This window comes from Centroberyx affinis, unplaced genomic scaffold (genome assembly GCF_046629955.1).
Source record: "Centroberyx affinis isolate AG114_WGS23_722 - 3 ecotype Tasmania unplaced genomic scaffold, CSIRO-AGI_Caff_v1 ptg000743l_1, whole genome shotgun sequence".
Classification (NCBI taxonomy): Eukaryota; Metazoa; Chordata; class Actinopteri; order Beryciformes; family Berycidae; genus Centroberyx; species Centroberyx affinis.
In genome coordinates, this window is record NW_027279356.1 from 180,064 (window position 1) to 201,751 (window position 21,688).

The 21,688-nt window shown below is 45.2% G+C and overlaps 3 protein-coding genes across 3 annotated transcripts in view; 2 read left to right on the plus strand and 1 right to left on the minus strand.

Annotated features, from left to right (window-relative positions):
- Positions 1 to 17: 17 nt before the first annotated feature.
- On the minus strand, positions 18 to 904 carry tmem126a (transmembrane protein 126A). The gene has a single exon (XM_071519837.1). The coding sequence runs from the start codon at positions 737 to 739 to the stop codon at positions 122 to 124; it is 618 nt and encodes a 205-aa protein (XP_071375938.1). The 5' UTR covers positions 740 to 904; the 3' UTR covers positions 18 to 121.
- An 81-nt stretch (positions 905 to 985) lies between these two features.
- On the plus strand, positions 986 to 8,081 carry LOC139644455 (dual specificity protein kinase CLK4-like). The gene is made up of 13 exons (XM_071519816.1): positions 986 to 1,113; positions 2,236 to 2,396; positions 4,075 to 4,309; positions 4,976 to 5,078; positions 5,408 to 5,474; positions 5,596 to 5,712; positions 5,848 to 6,014; positions 6,114 to 6,208; positions 6,321 to 6,450; positions 6,540 to 6,622; positions 6,723 to 6,802; positions 6,982 to 7,072; positions 7,273 to 8,081. The coding sequence occupies exons 2-13, from the start codon at positions 2,236 to 2,238 to the stop codon at positions 7,432 to 7,434; spliced, it is 1,491 nt and encodes a 496-aa protein (XP_071375917.1). The 5' UTR covers positions 986 to 1,113; the 3' UTR covers positions 7,435 to 8,081.
- Positions 8,082 to 9,442: 1,361 nt separating this feature from the next.
- The window catches only part of LOC139644461 (collagen alpha-1(XXIII) chain), a 118,478-nt gene continuing 106,232 nt past the window's right edge, over positions 9,443 to 21,688 (plus strand). Inside the window, exons 1-2 of the mRNA XM_071519827.1 lie at positions 9,443 to 9,770; positions 10,419 to 10,488. Of these exons, the coding sequence (XP_071375928.1) occupies positions 9,477 to 9,770; positions 10,419 to 10,488 (364 nt within the window). The 5' untranslated portion in view covers positions 9,443 to 9,476. The remainder of the gene's footprint in view (positions 9,771 to 10,418; positions 10,489 to 21,688) is intronic.

Genomic DNA, 21,688 nt, shown 5'->3' on the forward strand with positions numbered 1-21,688 from the left:
GCTACACCTATTCCAGGATGAGTCTGTGCGACACACATGATTTTAAAATATCAAATACAAGCCCACGACACATGAACGCTACAACAGTAATGCAAAATAATGTGTTTATTTGCACCAAGTTTTACTCTCTGAGCTCCTCGACATTGGAGCCAAACGTTATCTTAACCAGCTTGGTGTACGTATCAAAGTGTCTGGAGCTCAGGTATGTGCCGAAGAGGGCCTGCAGCAGCAGCACCGCCCTCATCCTCCTCAGGATCGGCCTGGAAAGGTCCATCCAAAACCGGAGGAGATTTCCCTTTTCTGGCATCGGAGCTGTGTTGTACCTGGTCGCAAGGCCTACATTCACAGGCAGAGCCAGCAGGATGGGGTACACTCCCCCGCCGACCACGCCGACAAGCGCACCCCGCATCAGAGCGCATGAGGGACAGTTCAGATCACCGGACAGTAACGGTTTAGACACCGCTGCGTTGTACAAAGCAAAGGTGGTCAGGAAGGGAAGCACGGCCATCGGCATGCCGGACGTGAAGCGTCCTTGCGTGACATTCAGCGCTCTCCGATATAAGCTGTTGGCTACCAGTCCCGCAAGGGCACCATTTCCTCCCAGGTACAAGGGTCCATACATGAATAATTTCTTGTCGATTTCAGGCAGCTTTTCAAAATTCTCCGCCATCATTTCGATAACTGCAGTCCTTGGCAGTGTCTTTAGAGTGCCATTCTCTTTTGGGGTGTTTTCCGACATCTTGAAATTGCCTTAGCGAGATGTCACTTACAATATACTCCGTTTGTAGAGAGCCCAGTTTGAGATTTCACCCCTGCCTTCGGCTTCACATTTCCGTAGTAAGCAACACGATTTCTCCTCAGGAACAGCACCAAAGACAGTTGACAGGACAGGGCGCAGCCATGCTTTACCCACAATCCCAAGCGTGTGAGTGGGCGTGTTCATTTTTAGTTACGTCATGGTTTCAAGAAGATTCTATCGGAGTCCAGCAAAACTCGCCATCTTTGAAGACGACTAGTTAGCCAGTTGTTCCATTTTCTTTGTTAGTTTGTTGTTCATTTCCATTACATAACCGCTAAATTTACTCCCGTGAAGTACGTTATTGTTGAAGAAAGGTGAGAAGGACTCATTTAACGGCCCAAGGGGTGTCAAAAACAATGATATTATTGTCAGCTAACGTTTAATGTAGTGAGTTTGATGTTACTCGCTAGCGTTCCCGAAGCTCGACGTCTCGTGCTGGGTTGGCGACATGGCATATGTTTGTTTAACTGTTAGTTGTTGATTTAACTAGCTTTAACCATGCGCATTTATTTTCTCGGATGTATGAAGTGGGTATATTGGGCTGCGGCGTTGTTTAGCGATCTTAGTTTGGGGAGTGGGTATTTCCGTTAGATTGTTAACTGACTTTGTTTTCAACACTATTGGTTGGCAAGCTAAGTCAGCTAGCTAAGCTAGTGGAACGGTAGTGGCGGTGGCTAGGCCGAAGTGTTTACCGTCGTAGGCCATAGATCAACAGCGAGCTAATGTTAGCATTAGCTGCTTTATTTTTGCTTTATCTGTCCAACTTCACAACACAGAACTATTCGAACCACTAGATCGTGACTCGTAGATTACGAAATTGAAGTGATAACATTGATTAGTGGAAGATAAACTCTGACGGTAGTTAATAAATGGTAGGATGATGTAATCGTATGTGAACGATGTTTAGACGTTAAAGGCCCTAACCAGTCGCGGAGAGAAAGGCGTTAACGTAACGTAGGCTCCACCTCATAACTCCAGTTTACATTTCTCGCTCGCCAACATTTTCAGTGTTGAATAGATTATTTACGACGTTAATAATTCAGTCACCGCCTGCTGATTGCACAGTACCAATTTACGCCTTGTTCTTAAATGATTTACAAGCACAACATCCGTGTCTAAGTGATGTAGGCCTCTACATTGTAGTTGTGGTTAGAACTGCAGTGTTGCTAGAAATTCCAGATCAGTCTCATATGTACCTATTTGTCGTTTTGGGAAATGAGCTGAGCAGTGTTATGCTAAGCTTGTTTTGCCTGCACACAAATTTTAACATCTGGGTATTCTCCAAAACAAATCCATTACCGATTTTGGATCAGCACCCAGGGTTTCAGTAACACGGCGTTAGATTTGTGATGCTCTAAGGATGAGTTCACTTATTACTGTGGAGTACCATAGTTTCTCAGGTTATGTCAATTAGACGTATTTTTCATGTCCTTCAGATGCGTCAAACCAAGCGCATGCGCTCTCCGGGTGTCTGGCTCGACGAGTACAGCTGGGAGGAGCGGGTGGAGAGCCGCAAGCGAAGGAAACGAGATTCGCATAGCAGCGAGAGGGAGAACAAGTCCCGAAAACAACACCATAACAACAAGACCTATGATGGGTAAATGTTCATTCCCATACACATTCCCAAACTTTTCTCAGGTTTTTCCATTTTCATAAGGTATACTAAATAGCCAGTTTAGAAATTATTAGATTGTCAGAAGGAGTACCAAAATGTATGTCTTTTTTGGAACTCTGGTTAAGTTTTGGAGATATTCAGAACTCTCCATACATATTTGTATACTTTATTTAATTACATTTACTGTCCCTTTAAGTAAAATTAGTTGTACATTTATCTACTATCTCAACATGGGACAATATCAGCTAGAATGGTGCAACGATTTTGACTGAAAATATTGTCAATTTTCTATACTGAATATCTTGAACTCTGAAAGTTATATTAAATAGAGATTTTTTCTTATCATGCAGTCTAGTAGCTCAAATCTATTAGCCATTTTAATGTGAGAAACAACAACAAGGGAGCAGGAAGTTGGATTTAACCTGGGAGAGACCTGAGAGAAACAGTTGTTTTGGCTGATCTAGTTCAAAAGAACAAACTGAGCCTATATCCCATTAATGGTTAATAAATAGCCTAAGTCAATTTATTATATATAAAATGTACACTTACCAGTACAACTCTAACATGTCCCATTGACTTCTCCTCTTGCTTCCCTGGTTTCTGATTGGTCAACTGGTTTGGGGGGCTTCAGATTAGTCAACAATTTACTGCACATGCAGAGTGCATGCATAATATATAGCACAATTCTTCAGACAGTCAAATTGCAATTTCAATTCCATCTGGCCAAGTTTTGCCCAGTAACTATGGTCTTTTGCAATTCAACCTTTTTGGACGTTTCCAGATCTACTCTAATTATAATTCAGTAGGGAGGCAGACCTTTTCCTGGAAGACAACCGACACCACCAGGGTGCTAGGGCTCTAGGGGTTTCCTGATCTTTTTTAGATGCTTGGGTGCTAACATGACGTGTAGGGTGGGTGTCATGAAGGGGGTTGAAGGCGCTTGGAGGGCACACAACAACCTTGACGAGCAAATAATAATAAGGATCTTGGAAGACCAGTTCAACAGCCTATATAAGGAACTATTGACAATGCGGAGCCTTATATGAGGAATAGGAATTTTTGGGGATTTGGGCATGTTAGATGGGCAGAAAATTGGGTAAGTGTCCGAGTGCCATCTAGGTGTTTAATACTTGGGGAGTACGCAGAATTTTGATGGCGCAGAATCTCAGATCACATTACCCCACCAGCAGAATGTGCTGAAAAGCTTTCAGCAGCCTTCAATCCTTCACACCTCAAATCTGCCAATGTGGCTCTGTGTCAAGCTGCATGTTTTTTTTAAGGAAGGTGTGCTTTCACATGGTGAGTTGCTTAGGCTGGAGCTGTTTTTAAAGCTAAAATGTGCCAGAATCTGCTTCACTACTTGTTTATTTGCATACTCATAAAAGTCCTATTTCTAGAGTGATAATCCCACTAATAAAACTTCCTCTCAACCACAGCCTCTCATATTGGGCAGGATATGAGGTGTTTGGTGGCTGTAAATCAGTATGTTGCTAATTAAAAATGTTACATAAAAGGCTCTAGGATAGGGTGTCAAGCAGTAGGCTGACCATTAGCACCATCACATCCAGTCTTCTTTATTTCAGAGCTTGATCGCAGAGTAGGAGCTAGGCTCTCAAGTCCCTGTTTCTGATCTGTGTGTGTTTTTGTTTTCTGACTGCAGGCATTACCTGGAGACCCGCAGTCTGAACCAAAGGCTGGGTTCTCAGGACACCGGCGAGGATATGGCCTATGATGAGGACAGTCGCGGGGGTACCTGCAAGGACCGTGACTGGCACCACTACAGCAAGTCCTCTGGGCGCAGCGGTCGGAGTGGTCGCAGCAGGCGGAGTAGCCGCAGCCGCAGGCACAGAGACCGAGGGCGCAGACGTAGCCCCTCTCACCACAGCTCCTACTCGGTACGGGAACCTCCTTCTCCCCCCTACTCCTCTCTCCTTTCTACACCACCAAATCGAAAGGGTCATTATCACGGGTGTTCAGCCAATGCTCAACACCTATCTCTTTGTCTCTCTGTATCTGTGTGTGTCCTACTCCTCAGTATTAAGTATGAGTTCTAGTAATGCCAAACAGGGGACTTAGCAGCTCAAGGAGTAAAGGATAGTGAGTGCTGATAAGAATATTGGAAGGGGAAAAGTGGACCCAGTATTTATTCTGAAATCCTAGTGGGCTTTTATGGGACTTGATAGTAAAGATAAAACTGTAAAGGAAGAGTTACCAAAAACTACATATAGAAAGACTGTGATCTACTTAAAATTTTTTCTGTACTACTCTGAGAAAGTCTCTCATCTGAAAATCTTGTTGCCATGTTTTTCTTCTGTAACACACACTATGTGGTGGCTGCCGCCCAATTGCCTTTCTCTGGTGGGGCTGAATTTGAATTTGCTGCTCCGTCCTTCCGTCCATTCGCCTGGCGGTGTTACTGAACGGGCCGAATCTATCCATCCCCTACACCTCCCCCCCTTGGCCTGGTTGAATGAATGACGATGATGTCGCGTTGTGGTGGCCTGGTGCTGACTGATGATGGGTTATTGATGTGGTGGCGGAATGCGGCCGTCCCGGTGCAGAGGAGGAGCCATCACCGCAGGAGCAGGAAAAGATCCAGGAGTGTTGAGGATGATGACGAGGGTCACCTCATCTATCACAGTGGAGACATGCTGAGAGCGAGATGTATAGAATATATACCTTTTTTCTACTGTTGTTCACACTCTGTCTCTCTCACTCTCTCTTGTTGTCTGGATTGTTGTTCAGTTGCAAAGACTAAAATTAGAGGCTAATGTACTTGGGCCAGTAGACTTAATAAATTGTATGGCTAGATAATACTCTGCAGTGTAACATAATGAGCATTGAGTTTTATGCCAGTGGTCTCTGTTCAGAAGCCTGTTATTGTAGCATAGCTGAACAGAGGCGTGTAACGTCAGGCAGTGAGCCAGCCAAAGGGCAGTGTGTTCCCCACTTTCAGTGCTGTGGTTATAACTTCGCCTCTTCATTCCCTGTAGATGAGATTCTGTCTACTCTAGGAGAGGGTGCCTTTGGGAAGGTCGTGGAATGCATTGATCACACTAAGTAAGTATAGAGGAGATGATATTCATGATAGCTCAATGTTTTTCACTAAATGTTTTATTCTACCATGCTTGCTTTCTTTCACCCGCATGATGGAAAATATTTGTTTTTGTGTTATTTTCAGCGATGGAGCTCGTGTGGCTCTGAAGATCATTAAAAACATAGACCGCTACCGTGAGGCAGCTATGTCTGAGGTAGAGGTGCTTGAGCAGATGAACTCCCTGGACTGTGATAGGAGATAGTAAGTAGTTCCATAGTATTTGCATGAAATGAGAAGCCTGCTGACATTGTGAAGTCATCACAAATTAAATAAATGTCACGAGTTTGCTATGAGATAAACTTACTTGCAACCTTCTACACCTTTCCTCCCTGTCAGTGCGTGCGTGCGCATGTTGGACTGGTTTGACTATCATGGCCACGTTTGTATAGCCTTTGAGCTGCTTGGCCTCAGCACATATGATTTCCTCAAGGAGAACAACTTCCAGCCTTTCCCCGTAGAGAACATCAGACACATGGCCTACCAGGTCGTCCGAGCTGTCCGATGTGAGTAATGGACGCACGCACAGATCAAAGTCTGGCAAAGCTACGTGTTTTACAATGTACTCTATGTGGCTTCTATTAATTTCTCTGTTTGTGTTTCAGTTCTGCATAAAAACAAGTTGACTCACACTGACCTGAAGCCTGAGAATATTCTCTTCATTGACTCAGAGTATGACATTGAGTACAACGCTGAAATGGTAAGTCTTAATTTAGTTAAACGTTTGTCTTCAGAAGTCATGCCTGCTGATGTAGTGAAAGACCAAAAGCTCTGTCTGTGTGAGTATCATGCATGTTTTCTTGTTCTCTCAGAAACGGGATGAACGGACGTTGAAGAACGCAGATGTGAAAGTCGTGGACTTTGGGAACGCCACGTATGAACATGAACACCACACCTCTGTGGTGTCCACACGGCACTACCGCGCTCCTGAGGTCATTTTGGGTAAGCATCTGTTTTATAGCTCTGCATAGAGGTTTTAAAGGGAAGTCATGTGGTGGTGATTTGTTACTTAGCTAATGTACCTCTTTCAGATCTGGGCTGGGACCATTCCTGTGATGTCTGGAGCCTGGGCTGCATACTCATTGAGTATTACCTCGGATCTACTCTCTTCCAGGTAGGTGGCAGTAGAAAACACAGACATTTCTCCACAAGTATTTCTCTTCTGATATTCACTGTATTGGTCTGCAAGTGGCTCATTTTGTTCTCTTCTTCAGACCCATGACAGTAAAGAACACCTCGCTATGATGGAGAGAGTCCTGGGCCCCATCCCCCCAAATCTGCTGCAGAAAACCAGGCAAGAGCCCACTGACAATTATCAGTATGGGGGAAAAAAATATGGAAGAAAACGTCATTTAATGTGATTTCCCTAACATCTTATAAGATGTTTGTTTTTTGAGTGGTATATGGTGTGCTTAAGTGCTTGTTAATGAGTTGGGAGTGAGTTCTGCTGGCTAATTATTCTGTGTTGTATAGGAAACGGCGGTATGTCCACCGGTACAAGCTGGACTGGGATGCACACAGCAGTTCTGGGAGATATGTCAGGAAACACTGCAAGCCACTCAAGGTAAGAAGAGAAGTGCTGGTGGGAGTCAAATAGATGAAAGCTATGTTGTTTAAAATATCATAGCAGTGCACACATTATACATAGAACCACTGTTAAAAGCAACCAAAAATGTGATTCCACCAGAACCATTGAGCTCATGACAGTCGATTTAAAGATTCCGGCTTGTTGTTCCTCTCCTCTCCCTCCTCACCTCCCATCAGCAATACATGATGTCCCAGAGTGAGGATCACCGTGAGCTGTTCGACCTGATAGAGAAGATGATGGAGTACGACCCAGCCAAGCGCCTCAGTCTGGATCAGGCCCTCCGACATCCCTTCTTCTCCCCCTACCGCAAGAGCAGCAGTAGCAGCAAAAGAGACTGAACTCCTGAACCCTCTGTAAACCTCTGACCCATAACCAGGATCATTACCTGGCTGTCACCATGACATTTATCATGGTGGCACAGTGCCAATCTCTGCTTTCTGACTCTCCAGGAGAGCTGCAGTTTACCCGACTGTATCAGTCCGCCTGCCCTGCCCTGCCCGGTCCTAAACCAGTGTTTCTCAACCTCTCACTCATAGACCAGTATGTCTCCATCTGTGGGATGTTGTTGACTTAATGACCCTCCCCACCCCCACTCATCTCATTTTTGCTATTTATTTGCCATTGTAGTTTAAAAATGTACTGTAGCTTCTGAACGTATACTGGTGCAACTGAGTTTTTTTTTTTTTTTTTGGTGTGTGTTTTCATAATCAGTTTTTGTCTGTTTGCATGTTTGTCTTTGCTCCATTGTGAAGCATTGGTGGTGGTTGAAGTAACAGGTTGAGAAATGTTTTACTCGGGGTGTCCCTATCTTTACTAGTATTAATTTATTGAGCATTGTAGAGACATAAAAGCTGTTGTGGGCAGAACATCTTTGTACATAAGATTTGTTGATTTGTGCAATTTTTGTTTCCTTTTTCACTGTGAACGGATTTGTAACTTTTGCAGTAACATTGTGTACTTTTTCTCAATAAACTTGAATAGATCAAAGGAAATTCTGTTGGCCATATTTGTTTACGTGCCCAAGTGAGTGGCATGTCTTAGTAGTTGGTCAAATGTGGTGCAGTAGCCGCCTCAAGCCATGGGATGGCAGTAAAGAGCTGTTGTATTAGAACTGGACTCAGGACAGTCCACTTGAGTTGGCTGCCTCTAACGGCGACCGAGGACCAACGTGGTAGGCCTACCGGGACATTGTAAACCTTGATCCGTAATTGTAGTGTGGTAACCCTGCTGAAATTATCAGCAGTTTTCAAATACATGGAAAACATTCGTTCCCTCTGAAAAAAGGCTTGAGATTCCAGCCCGGTTCGTTGTAAAACAGTTGGCTCTACATTAGGAGTTGGGAATAGACTGCAAATTGAGTAAACGATTAGCTATATTAAACTGTTTTGATCACTGCATCAATCTCAGTACACTGATCGGGGTGAGGATCATCGCCCTCACTGCATTGCGCGCGAAAATAGCCCACGGGCTCTGGATATTTCTCCATAAACGGGACATAAATTCAGGGGCTTCAATTGGGAATGGCAAGGTATGGGCACTTACCACAGTTCAGCCTTTAAAGTGTCTCCACATTTGATATAGAAGTTGTTTTTTGTTTTTTTTTATCATTATGGAGAGCAAACGTTAAGCAAAAATAGCCAGAAATGCATCTGGAAGCCACATCGAAAAAGGCATTAAAAGCGACTTGTGTCTGAGAAAGGTAGTTTGGCGACCTGCGTCTGATCATTTATCACAGTGACGAAAGATAGGCCAAACACATTCGTCATTGTTCCAGCTGTCCCCAGAACATCAGTCGATAAGCGGGTTTGGAAGTTCTGGTTGCAGTGACATTAGATGCAGGCACTTTGCCATCCCTAGGGTTTAACACAATGACGTCCCTACAATATTAAAATAATTGCTCTCAAGTTCAGCATTACAAAGCTTTGACTCGCTTCATCGTCTCGCTCAGTCAAAGTTGTCAATCTGCAGCCCCCCACGTGGTCAGCAGGGCGGGCGCATCTCATCTAGTTGAACATGCAACTTTGGGAGAGACAAACAACTTGACCCACGGCTAGTTTCACATCCATATAGGCTATACCCACTTGCAGGAAACAACGACCTGCAAGTCAGAAGGCGGCTCTTCTTTGGTTCGCATCCAGATCGCTCCCATCTGTGCCTGGCATAAACCCGGTGCGCATTGCTGCCTCTTGTTCCAAAACTAATTTAAGACAGCGCTTTGAACCCAGTGCGGAGTGTGCTGGAGCTGGGTGTCGTATAGTCGTGCGCTGCTCAGTCCGCAGAGTCCGATTAGAATTTGGTTGTAGAATTGAACCACTGTACCGGGACACTTTTTGTTCGTCATTTACTGTCCACCAAGACGAGTTTGAAGCCGGATTTCAGCATGGATACAGCGGGCGACTCCATCGGAGAGAGTAAGCCGGTGTGTCAGTGCGCGCCCAAGTCCGCGGTCCAGCGGTGCCTGCCAGGTTTCCCCATTGCCGTGTGTTTGCTGTTGTCTCTGAGCTCCATCACGGTGTGTCTTCTGATGAGCTTCAAGACCTACCAGCTGGAGAGCCGACTGCAGATGGAGATAGACAAAGTGTCCATCTTCCACCCGCCGCACAGTGCCTTTCTCAACGAGGATGGGACCCTAATTCCCGAGCTGAGCACCTCAATTGGAAAGCTCGTGGAAGAGGTATATAGCCTATTGTGGATATAATGGGTGATAATTGATTGTCTTTTATGATTAATCAAAACTTGTACATTTTATTATCAAATAGATACACTGGATGAACCTCGAGCAGACCCATTGCTCAGCGTGCGTAAAGTGTGCGTAATAACAGGAGAACAATGCGCCCGCTCTGAGATTTACAAACACACAGACCGTGCACTTTTTGATAATTGTACCCTGATTTCCCCTCTTTAAATCAGCCCTTATTTTAATGTATGACCTTAGGGATCAACCACGCATGCAGCTGGCCAATTAGTTTGCAGTTAAAGCTCTTTATAGGCGACATAACTGCTGATGATAGGCACCAACCTATAATTTTATCACATGGAAAAGAAATTGAGGAAACTCTCTCATTCTAGAGCTGTATGTAATGGGACAAAGATTATGATCTGCAAATTGATAATGGTAGTCATTGAGATTATTTAAAAGCTAATTTCATTCATTTTTTGATCTTGAATGCTTTCCATTGATTTGCCTGGGTAATTTTCTCATAATGCAGCCCGCTCTGTAGCTTACTAAATTTTAGACATCTCATTGATTTGTATGTAGAATATATTGATGGATATTTAGCTGATACTGGGTTTTTCTTACTGATCTTCTCTCTGTCTGTAGAAAGTGGTGGTGCTGATGCCGAAAGTGCGGGCGGCAAGGGAAGCTGGCCAAGAGTGCTCCTGTCCCCCAGGTAGGCCAATGTCTCTCTACGTCTTTGTTGTCTTTGTAGTTAGCACCCCCTCCACACACACACACACACACACACACACACACACACACACACACACACACACCTCAGCACCCAACACACATAGACAAAACAGACAAACATGACAAAATCTATCTTTTTTCAGGTAAAAGTGTACAGTGTGGGCTGATGAAAATGGGCACGACTGCTTTCTGGGCAAGACTGCTTTCTGTCCGTCTGCTGATGCTTTTTGGTAGTTCTCCTGAAGTGTGAGAGTGTGTGTTGTGTGTGTGTGGGCGTGTGTGTCTCGGACGAGTGCCTCTCTGTGGAGGATCACGGTCCCTATAAGCCTGTGTATGGCCCATAGTGGGACAGGAGGGCTCACGGTGAGCCCTTGATAAACGCTCATCAGATGAGTGGGCAGCATGTCCAGCCTGAGCCCTGCTGCCTCGTGTCACTGGGGGCTGCTCACTTTAATAGATGGACCGGCCGTGTGCCAAGTTTGGCTGCGTTTGGCGTGCGGTGTTCATTACAGAGCTTGTGATAGGTCCTGGGGTGGAGAACAGTGTGTGACACACATAATGTTACACACACAGTCCCATGCCGTCCCCCTTTATGAGGGGGAATTATTGAGAAAGCTGGTATTTCCTTCATATCGGGGAAATGTTCCCTCTGTGATATTTGATGTGCTCGTCTTACTGTGTGAAGTGGTTATAGTTGCTATGAGGCATTCACACATTACGGTAAAGTGTGAACATCAGCGAGTGTGATCCTTGCTGTGTTTAAGGTGTTATTGCTTATTTAATGGTCTGCACAAACAGTCTTACCTCCTCCAGTCGACATCTATGGAAAGGAAAGTTGCTCTTTATGGGTTACAGGAGGCAGGATTTGTGTGTGTGTGTATGTGTGTGTGTGTGTGTGTGTGTGTGAGTGTGAGTGTGTTTTGTTGAAGATGACCATTCATTGCCTTCCCTTTTTGGAAAATTTGCAGCTTGCTTGTGTTTTGTGCTCTTTAATTGTTGCATTCAGAAGTTCAGTTGGAAGTTGAGTTATTCAGATGCACATCGACTGATTTGAGGAATTATCTCTTCCTCCCCTGCCTCCTGTCTCTTTGTCTTTGTCTCTCTGAGTGTGAAAGGGCCGCGCAACATTGCAGAACAGGTGAAAGCGTTCACACAACTGGAATTTCTGGACCACTTTCAACACATTCCGTTTTCCTGTCTGAAGTCTGCTGTGCCAAGATAGCCGGCTGGCTGTGCTTGGCTGCTTGGTTAAGTTGTTGCCAGTTTTTGTTTAGTGCACCGAATTAAGCAGAGTCCAAGCCAAACATTGTTACTGCACACTGTCCCGCTCTGCTGTAGTTTCACCTCCTCTATACAGCCATATAGGAACCTTATGACTTGGTAGAAAGGTAATCAGAGGAACCTGATTAGGAATGGCCCATTCCACCCTTGCAGTTACTCGTGCATTTTAATGTAATATCTTAAGGATCATATTATTGTATCAGATGCTGCATCCCATTTTCCTGTCCATTTTGCTGAATTGCTGTATAATCAAGTGGTTTTGGCACTGGAAGACGATGCCACCGCAAGTATTCAGAAGTCTATATAAAGTGCTCTCTTTCCAGTATCTGGCCTAAAGTGTGGTGTTTTGTTTTTGATGAAACAAAGGGCTATTTTCTTTGTTGGGGCTTTGATGCAACTAAAAGCCTGTGGCCATAATTTTTTTTTTACTGTCTCCACAATTAGATTGCTCAATCCAGACCTGTTAACATTTCTCCACAAAATGTGTTTATCTCGGAGGAGTGTTTCTCAGACGATAAACCTGGGTTTGGTTTTGCTCTGGGCCTTGGGTTCAAGAGGCTGATGCCAATTTGAAACCACGCTGCAGCAACAATTGGGTGCTATCAGGTATGTGTGTGCGTTGGCATGCATGTGCAGTGAGTGTACAATTATATTTTACTTGTGCATGCATGTTTTCATTTTATCTGAGCTGTGCTGCCGTGCCTACATGTGTGCATCCATTCTCTCAGTTATGTGTCTTTGTATCCTCTGTGAGTGTGTGTGTATACATCACAGTCCCGTGTATGTGTGTGTGTGTGTGTGTTTGTACGTGTGTGTGAGTCTGAGTGTCTGTCCCTGAGCCTTTGAGGGGCCGACAGAGGCACCTCTCTCAACACGACACTGTAAGAAGAGACCCCTCTCCCTTTAGCACCAACTCTTGCCACCTGAAACCTGAAGCTCTCACAGCCAGGATCATAGGCCAAGGTATTTCTGCCTGTATGTGTGTGAGAGAGACACACCACCACAGGCAGCGTGAGCGGCATTTCTGCCATTGAAGCTATGCCCTCCTCGTCGGGGAGCTCACCTTTCAGCGCGCATAAACACAGGGGCCCAATAGGGGGCAGCACTTCAGCTGCGCCACACAAAATGATGATGCTGGATTCTTGTTGAATCACTACTTACTGAATTACGTCCATCCGATGACTAGATGAAAAATTACTGTATTTTGAAGTCACGGTCCCCCTGGTTCAGTGACTGCTGGAGTAGCAGAGATACTGTGTCTGTAAATGGGATTTTAACCCGGTCTTGGACTCGAAGGCACATTCGTCTCCGCTGTCCCTTCAATGAAAGCAGCATCGTGACACATTTATGCTCACCCGATGTGACAGGCAGACAGCCATAAGGCTTAGGCCAACCATGTCACTGAGTCCGGCTCTGTTTAAGAGCTTCAGGTGTTTGCAATTAACACTCCCCCGTTCCCTCAAGACACACACACACACACACACACACACACACACACACACACACACACACACACATTCATTACTTACGCGAACACACACAACACATCTACGCTGCCTTGCTTAATTGGAGCCATGTGTGGCCTGTATATGTCTTGTGTAGGGGGAGTGTATTGTCATCTCTGCAATTTGCATTAAAACCCTATTTAACGGGTCTGATACAGGCTAGGGGGCACAAAGTCTACCCGCACTTGGGCACCGGCCCAAAACGACATGCCAGCCAACCACACCCATTAGCAGCGGAGCCCAGGCGGGGTCACCCAGGCCCTGAAGCCTGGTGCGACTACGCTGCAGCAGTGGCTGCCCAAACAATGCACTGATGCAGTCATCACCTATACATATCTGCATGAAAACCTTCTAACTCCAGTTTTGGTGATGTCCATGAACTTCAGCTGAAGAATTACATGGTCTTCTGCCATTTGAGAAAATGCTGTGACCCCTTATGAAACCTTTTCAAAACCCATTGGATAAACTCAAAAATACATGCTGATCAGGCTGAAAACAAGGCTGTCTTTCTTAGTTCCTGAATAATTGACATTTGGAAGATATGAGGTTTTCACCCGCCAGCAACAATATGAAAGCCCCTCAAGGGATTGTGCACAACAGGCTGCTTTGTCTAAATTTTCTGTTGGACTGTGCTGCAATGCATTGTGGTTACATTGTAATTGGCTTGTTAATTAGTAATTACAGTATGTCACACCTTTTTGTGGTCAAATGGTTTATTCAAGTTGAAGTTAAAAACATAGTTGCATAACCTTGTATGATCTGTGACTCAAATCGTGATCTGAGAACGGCAGCTCCTTAAGCCAGTGTAGAATATCTAACCCTTTGGTGTTAGTGTGTGTGAGGGCAAGAGGTCAGACCGCTGGCTGTGTGATCGGATCAACTTCCATCAGATAAGAATTCATTTAGGCACTTAGAACAGGAACACGGAGCCTCGTGTGTGTGTGTGTGTGTGTGTGTATGTGTGTGTGTGTGCATTTACATAATTGAGAGGGCATGCTCACAGCGGGGTTCCTTGGACGCATTTAATGTGTAAACATGCAGCCAAAACAATATTTTCCGACTTACACTCATGTCTGTTTTCTGCATGAGTCCAGGTATTTGTATTTGTTGTGTTTCTAAGCTCCTCTATGTGGTAGGTAGCTATTATACTCCCGCCGTTGGCAGGAGTGTAATGTTTAATAGCTTTTAAAGAAATATAACGTCTTGTACGGATCCCATCGGAGGTCTGCTGGTGTTAACCTGCCGTCTGGGGATCAGCCTCCAGTCCTGGAGAGAGAGGGGGGGCAACACACTCTCCCTGCCCGGCTTCCTGCTCTCCAACCCCGAGGAGGAGATGGGGATAGCCGGCTTTTGGAGATGCGGACCCACGCTGGGGCCAGCCCCCCCCCCCCCCCCCCCCCCAGGGCTGCATTTGATTTAAAGCCATCATAAATCAGACAGGAAGCCAGGAGTGTATGCAGCTACCTATACAATCTATCGCCACAGGAGGAATACATAGGCCATGTAAGATCCATTAATGACCCTTTAAAACAATAAATGCAGGAAATTTGTTTTCATAAGCAGTCTCATTTGAGATTTGTTCCGCCATTGCTATGGGCTGTAGGCAGTTTCTTTATGTATTAGTATGTTTGAGCATATAACTAGCTATGTGCGCACACATGCATGTTTGCATATGTCAGTCTTATGTATATGTCTTTCTGTGTGTGTGTGTGAATGTATGTGTGCGTGTGTGTGTGTGTGTGTGTGTGCTCACACTGTGTGTGTGTTTTTAGTGCATGTGTGTTTGTTTTGATGTCTGCAGGCATATGTTTTAGAGTGTGGCTCAGTGACTGACTGTATTGGTTTAAATTCACGTTGTATGAAGTCAGTTATGAAGAGAGTATCTTGTGGCAGAAAGTCCAGGTGGCTTATTACATTATGCTGCAGGGGAAGGATATTTCAAACCAGGGAAGAAATATACAATTTTTAAAATACAAAATACTTTCTATCCCACTGCCACACATAGTTAAGTGAGATCTTGTGTCTACGCACACACACACACACACACACACACACACACACACACACACACACACACACACACACACACCGCCAACTCTTCCTATTCCCAGACTACAGAGCTGTTCTCTATGGCATTTTCGAAATGCCACAGAGAATATAAATCTCTCCCTGCTGAAGCACACAGGACAGCAGACAGGGATGTAGTGGAAAAAAAACAAAAAAACCCTAAACTCAGTTTACCCACCTCTTCATTTGCAGAATAGAGTTTACCCAACTTTTGAACCTGATGTGCATCTTTATGAGGTAAATTTATAGGGTACATCAGAGGAAGTAGAATCAATCTGATGGGGATTGCGTCTAAGGAAAAGAAGTAAAAAATGTAATTGATTTTTTTTATTGGTGGTTGTTTGCCTCATGATGATCACCGACTGGAGGCTATGTTTAACCAGCTTTTTATTTACTGCTGTATCACTGACTGCAGATAGCATCAGCATGTGGACAGAGCTTCACCGCACAGCTGTGCTAGACTTGGGTCTTGAGTTTCCTTTGGTCCCACAGCCGATGCGTGTTATTCCCTCCGGTTGGTGTTAGAGGGGAGGCAAAAGGAGCGCCACTCCTGATATCTTGTTCTTAGTTGGAGGATGATCTTGGAAGGCCTGAGTGTGATGGGTTTATTTGTGGAAGGAGAGGGAATCTTGTCTATTGGAGAGTGGGAGATATAATTTAGTTTGGAGATGAGCATGCCTGTATCGTTAAAGTCATAGTCTGGGGAAGGGGATCATAGGGATTGGTTCAAGAGGTACTTCTGGATGGATGGACTAAATCCCCCAGGTGTGTATGTGAGCGTATAGCCCTCCTTGACACTTGGGCAGCACACACACACTTTGCACACTCACCCACCCACCCACACACAAACCACACCCAGACCTTTTCCCTCTCTGTCTCTCATCAGCCTTCTTATTAAAGTTAGCTTTATAAAACCACAGTGTTTAGCACCGGGGCCGACTCGCACATTCTTCCTTTTGAAAAATAAACAGCTGGACGCAGGCAGGCCAAATGGCAGCCCAAACGGCAGCCCATGAAGGGCCACAAGGACCCCAGGAAACCACCGAGGAGCAAAGGGCCGGGCGCAGTGCAGCTGAGGATGGGCAGAGCACACACTCTGCACATGGTGGTGTGTGTCATAACAGCCAGTAGGGATTATCTACAGAGCAGCTCTGAAGGTGTGACAGACTCCATTACCGCCAGTTACTTCATTGTTTGATGGCAAGTGTTGCTGGAGGCAATTACCCTTTTAAGTTAAATGTCACATTAGCTGTCAGACCCGGGTGAGGTAATTGAAAGCAAGAAGCGACAGAGAGCGGGTAGAGGAGGAAAGAGGGATTATAGTGTAGCTGAAGGATTTTGCATCCATGTGTTCATATTTAAGCAGCAGATTGTACAGGTCGTCACCTCTTCAGATGGCTGGCAGTAAAAATGCAAACCTCCATTAAGAGCCAGCTATTGAGCAACAGCTACATAACAGCCTGTTTATGTTGACATCATTGTCTTTTTCCAGGCATCTCAGAGGGCAGAGGAAATACTATTTATGAGGTGGGCTAATGAATTGGAGGCCAACACAGTGTTGTCTCATGTTCCGAGTAGTGCCGTATAGTGAGGGTGCAAAGGATAATTAAACTAGGATTATTCTCCTATACAGCCCTATCAGAAACATGTGGGCCAAATGAGCATGCTTCTTATAACCATAGGTGGATGGAAATGAAACAAAGTTGGGAAATTAAATGCAGTACAGTGCACTGTGGGAAGATATTGTTCATTGTTGAAAGCATGAAGGAGCAGCTGTACTATAAAGTTTTTGTTGTTTATATATTCACACCCTCAGAAGAGAGAGAATTTGAAGAGGTTTGAGATTTGAAAAAGGTACAACTTCAAGTACAGCTTGTTTTAGATTTGCTATTTTTCATACAGAAACGCACTGGAAACGTCTGACGCACATGCTTTCAAAGGCGGCAATTGTTTTCAATAGCCCAGTGCGCACTAAAAGCATCAAGTGGCGCGTTCAACCACAGGGACACATTTTTCCCATCTTGGATTGATTTAAGAGCATCATCACAGACTAAAGGGCTGTTTATCGTGGGGTTTCTGGAGCCACAGTGACCATTTACTTATTTCTAGGCAGACTGATCTAAAAAGGTTATATTTCTTTATACAAGGCGATATATTTGTATTTGTTAGTTATCTTTCTATGTCCATATTATGCATGTTTGTATTCAGAAGATTGATGTCAGAGCTTGATATAAGTTTTCATCAGTTTAGCAACTTGACAAGCAGCCAAGACTTGGAGGAGGAAAGCTAATTAACAAAATCCCAAATACTCACACAAGGAATATATGGCTGCAAACTAAGAAGGTATATAGGCTTAGTCTAGCTGGTGTCCAAGTATAAGCTATATATAGCTTATATAAGACTGTAGAACAGGTTATGGAGCATCCATTAAGTAACTCTAAATCAGAAAATATGAAAATATAAGCATCGTAACCCTTCATGGTAGTGAAATGCAAGTGTTCTGTATCAAATGACATCAATTATCTCATCCACTGCATCCAGGCTTCAAAACTACAGCGACAAACTATTGCCAAATACTTTTAAGATGGAAGTTGTTTGATATAAGTGATTGATGAATGATTTTTGGCAACTATAGCAAACTTATTTGATCATTAGAACAATATTATACAAATATCACAGCCAACCCATAAGCCCCTATGGGAGTGTTATGATGATATTATAGGAGATAAAAAGTGCCATAAAGTAGCATAAGGTCAGTATATATACAGTATATGTAAGGATTACCATATTTTCGGCAAGAGTTAGTGTAGTTTTGTCGAGAACGAGTGAGAGTTGCAAGAGCTTGGAGCGCAGCGTGGAGCAGACCGGGTGCCAAATGTGGAAACTATTATGATGTTTTCTTTAATTATCACAAGTGGCAGGTGACAAGGTGAATAGCCTTTTAATTTGGGAGCAGAAAAACTCTTTAACACCTCCCCGTGGCCTCCGGCTGGCCGACAGCGCTGTCAGGTTAAACGCTCCCTCACTGCACCGTGTGCCTAAGCCTGTTTATTCATTTACTTAAGTGTACAGGACAGGGAAGCTCTGGGGCCTAAATAATCAAAACCCAGATCACACACTGTTCAAATGTCTGAAGAATGTTGTTAGCGAGAGCGAAAACTAATGTCTTCACCTCCCCGTGACCCCGAAAACTCAACCAAAGCCGCAAAGTAAATGAGTCGGCTTTAATTGCAATCCCATCATCTGTTAATGTGTCTAGCATGGATCTGGATCCACAGCATTAGGTTTTCAATATCAGTCATGTAGTCAGTATTTACTACCTGCTTAATCCATCAGGAATGTAGTGAGGCTGGATCCAGCTATGGGATAGGACTCACGCTAACACACCTGGATTTATTGGACAGATAGCATCTCTGGACGTGAGCAGGGCTTATTTTTCACCGCTCCACAGCTTCTCCCCTTCCCAAATGCAGAGCGGAATGAGAAATCTGGGTGTCTGTCTGTACCTTGGGAGCTTTCGGGGGTGTCGGAGGTGTGAGGCGGAGCGTCGGCCGGAGATCCAGACGGCTTCACCGCGCCGAACGTGCCCCTGGTTAGTGTAAAAGCCCCTCGACAGCCTCGTCACTCTCCCAGCACCTCTTTAATGAGAGCTGGGCTCGTAAAACTGGGCCTGAACCCTTTGAACAAGCCCTCAGCATCACTGGTCCATGTTATTCTGTCATAATAGGGAGACGAGGGCATGCCGGAGCGGAGCGCAGGACGGCCCTCAACAACTTAACACCACCACTTAGGGGAGGGGGGTATTTACGTGCGGCGCGCCTGTTTTCTCTCTCTGCTTGACCTGTCCACCCGTCTCTCTCCGTCTCCTTTTCCTGTCCTCCTGCCGCTATCTTTTTCTTTTTCTTTCCCTTTGCTTCCACTTCTTTCTCTCTTTCACTGATGTGATTCTCTCCTTCTGTTTCCTCCTCTCCGTCTCTGTCGCTTGGTGTGATTTGAGGAGTGTGTGTTTAAGGCAGGCTGTGGGTTTCGGGGTAGCCTGGGGCTCCTGTGCGTCCACAGTAGGTCAATCTGTTAGCCTTATGTATACATTAACCCAGAGTTCAGCCAGGAGTGAGGGGAGGGGACGGAGATGGCTATCAGGCATACTGTAAACAGAGACAGAGAGTGAGAGGGATGCTCAGCGGTTAAGCGGGGTCTCCCTCAGGTGTGTCTGACCAACAAGTTAATTTCCTGGTTTGCTAACCGCTGACAACAGGAACAGTCAATTACTGACGGCTCTATATTGCTGAGAGTGACAAAAATGTGCTAGTGGACCGTGGGCCCCATAATTTACAGCTGCGCTAGACTGTCAGCTTTTTTCTATGGAATGTGAGTTTAGGAAGAATGACTCTCTAATGATATATTTGCCTTCCCCCCCCCCCCCCCCCCCCAAAAGAACCGTGAATCCTCAGGGGTCTCGGTCAGCTTTTGAGGGAATAAAGACGAGGCGGAGACGCATTAAACTCAGAGCCAGTGGCTGCAAGTTCAAAGCCTCAAACGGCAAGGGGGTAACCGACTAAAACACGCAGCCACTGCACTCCGCGTATTTACAACCGTGTGTAACACATCAACGGTTTAACATCCAACCGCAATGGCTGCAGTTCAACGATCGGCGTCACTGCACGTGAGACGGCCTGCCAAAGCCGGTGATGGGTTAATTCACTCTCTGAGGTTTTCCTGACATTCATGCTAGGATTTTACACATATAGCCCTCTCCCAGCAGTGTGGATATCTGAGCATAATTACAATAATGTCGCACCGCTATTACCCTGTCTCACTGGATCTGATCAGCCGCCAAGCTATAGACAGAGCCGGGGTAGGGACAAGTGTGTACGTTTGTGTGCGTATCAGCAGATTGACAGGCCGATGGCGGCGTGTCGGTGTGATAATGGGCGTTAAGCGAGCGTTAAGTGAACGTGTTAATGAGCGCGCGGCGGTGGACATCGCACCGTGACTCGCCGCCATTAAATAGAAGCGCCGGGTTTCCGCCGCTGTTCGATGTGTAAGTGCACGGGCCAGATGGAGGCACAGATGGGGGGAGGGAGGGGGGAGGGGGGGGGGAGTGGAGAGGAGAAGGAGTGAGGGAGGAAAGAGAGGGGAGGAAATGGAGAAACTTCACTACACCGAAATATAGTGCACATGTTGAAACTTTTTATCAGTGTCCATCTGTTTTTTACATATTGAGCAAACGTTTGTGTGTGCCTGCATTCTTATTGGTACGTGTGTATGTGTGTGTGTTGTGTGTGTCCGTATGTGTGGGCTTGCACGCCTGCTTGCCTCTGTATCTGTGTGTGTGTGTGTGTGTGTGTGTGTGTGTGCACGCCTGTCTCCGTGTGTGAGCTCTCATGCGTGAGCCTGTGTGCTCCTATATTTCTGCATACCATCCAGCAGCCCATCTCCACTGCCAGTCTCTGTGGGGATTTCTTATCTGCATATTTGCTGTTCCACTCAAAAATCATAATAAAATGAGTCCTGAGTGCATTTTTGGAGCCAGGAGAGTATATCACAGATGTCCAGTCAGCTCGGGTTTCAGATGGAATATCTGGGTTGAACATGTGGACAATCTATCAGTTCCACCATCTCTCTTTTCTCTCGTTCTCTCTGTCCGCATTCACTCTCTCGCACAAACGTTCTCTCTCCGTCTTCTGTTTCGCCTCCATTGTTTCTCTACCTCTCTCTGTTCTCTCTCTGTACATCTGGTCTTTCACCCCCAGCTGACAAAGTCAACTCTTTTACGCGCATTTACACACGCTTTAGATGGGATTTGAACCTAAAGGTGTGGAAGCATTAGACATGTGCATATGAGTTAATGCCTGCATGCACTTTAGCATATGTACGTTTGTGTGTGTATGTGTGTGTGTGTTTTTTTGCCACAGGCTTGTTGACACAGTATCATGATTCAGGAGCTGTATCTAGCCACACACACTAAAGAGGATGGCTGCTGTGGCTTTACTAGGCAGCATAGAAAACAAATGCTTACATACACACACACACACACACACACACACACACACACACACACCCTGTTATATGGTGCATTGTGCCACTCCTGTGGTCCTGAGCCTTTTCCAATGCCCACCATGGCTGCCTTCTTCATATTCATCATGAGGACAGTTAATGCTTTACTTAATAGTTATGTTAATACTCTTTAAATCCAGGCTCCAGCGGTGCACTATGGGATCTGAACAGGCGTTTTTTTTACTTGTTTATTTATTTGGAATGTTTTCTCATCGTCATGTGGTTCTGATTGTGGGATTTGGGACGAAGACAAAGAGAGGGACGGGTAGA

Excerpts from the sequence above, each read along its gene's own strand:
- tmem126a (XM_071519837.1), bottom strand. The coding sequence starts at position 739 with ATGTCGGAAAACACCCCAAAAGAGAATGGCACTCTAAAGACACTGCCA.
- LOC139644455 (XM_071519816.1), top strand. The coding sequence starts at position 2,236 with ATGCGTCAAACCAAGCGCATGCGCTCTCCGGGTGTCTGGCTCGACGAG. Across the intron at positions 6,209-6,320 it reads TTGAGTACAACGCTGAAATG|AAACGGGATGAACGGACGTT; the intron begins GTAAGTCTTAAT and ends TTGTTCTCTCAG. Across the intron at positions 6,451-6,539 it reads CGCTCCTGAGGTCATTTTGG|ATCTGGGCTGGGACCATTCC; the intron begins GTAAGCATCTGT and ends TACCTCTTTCAG.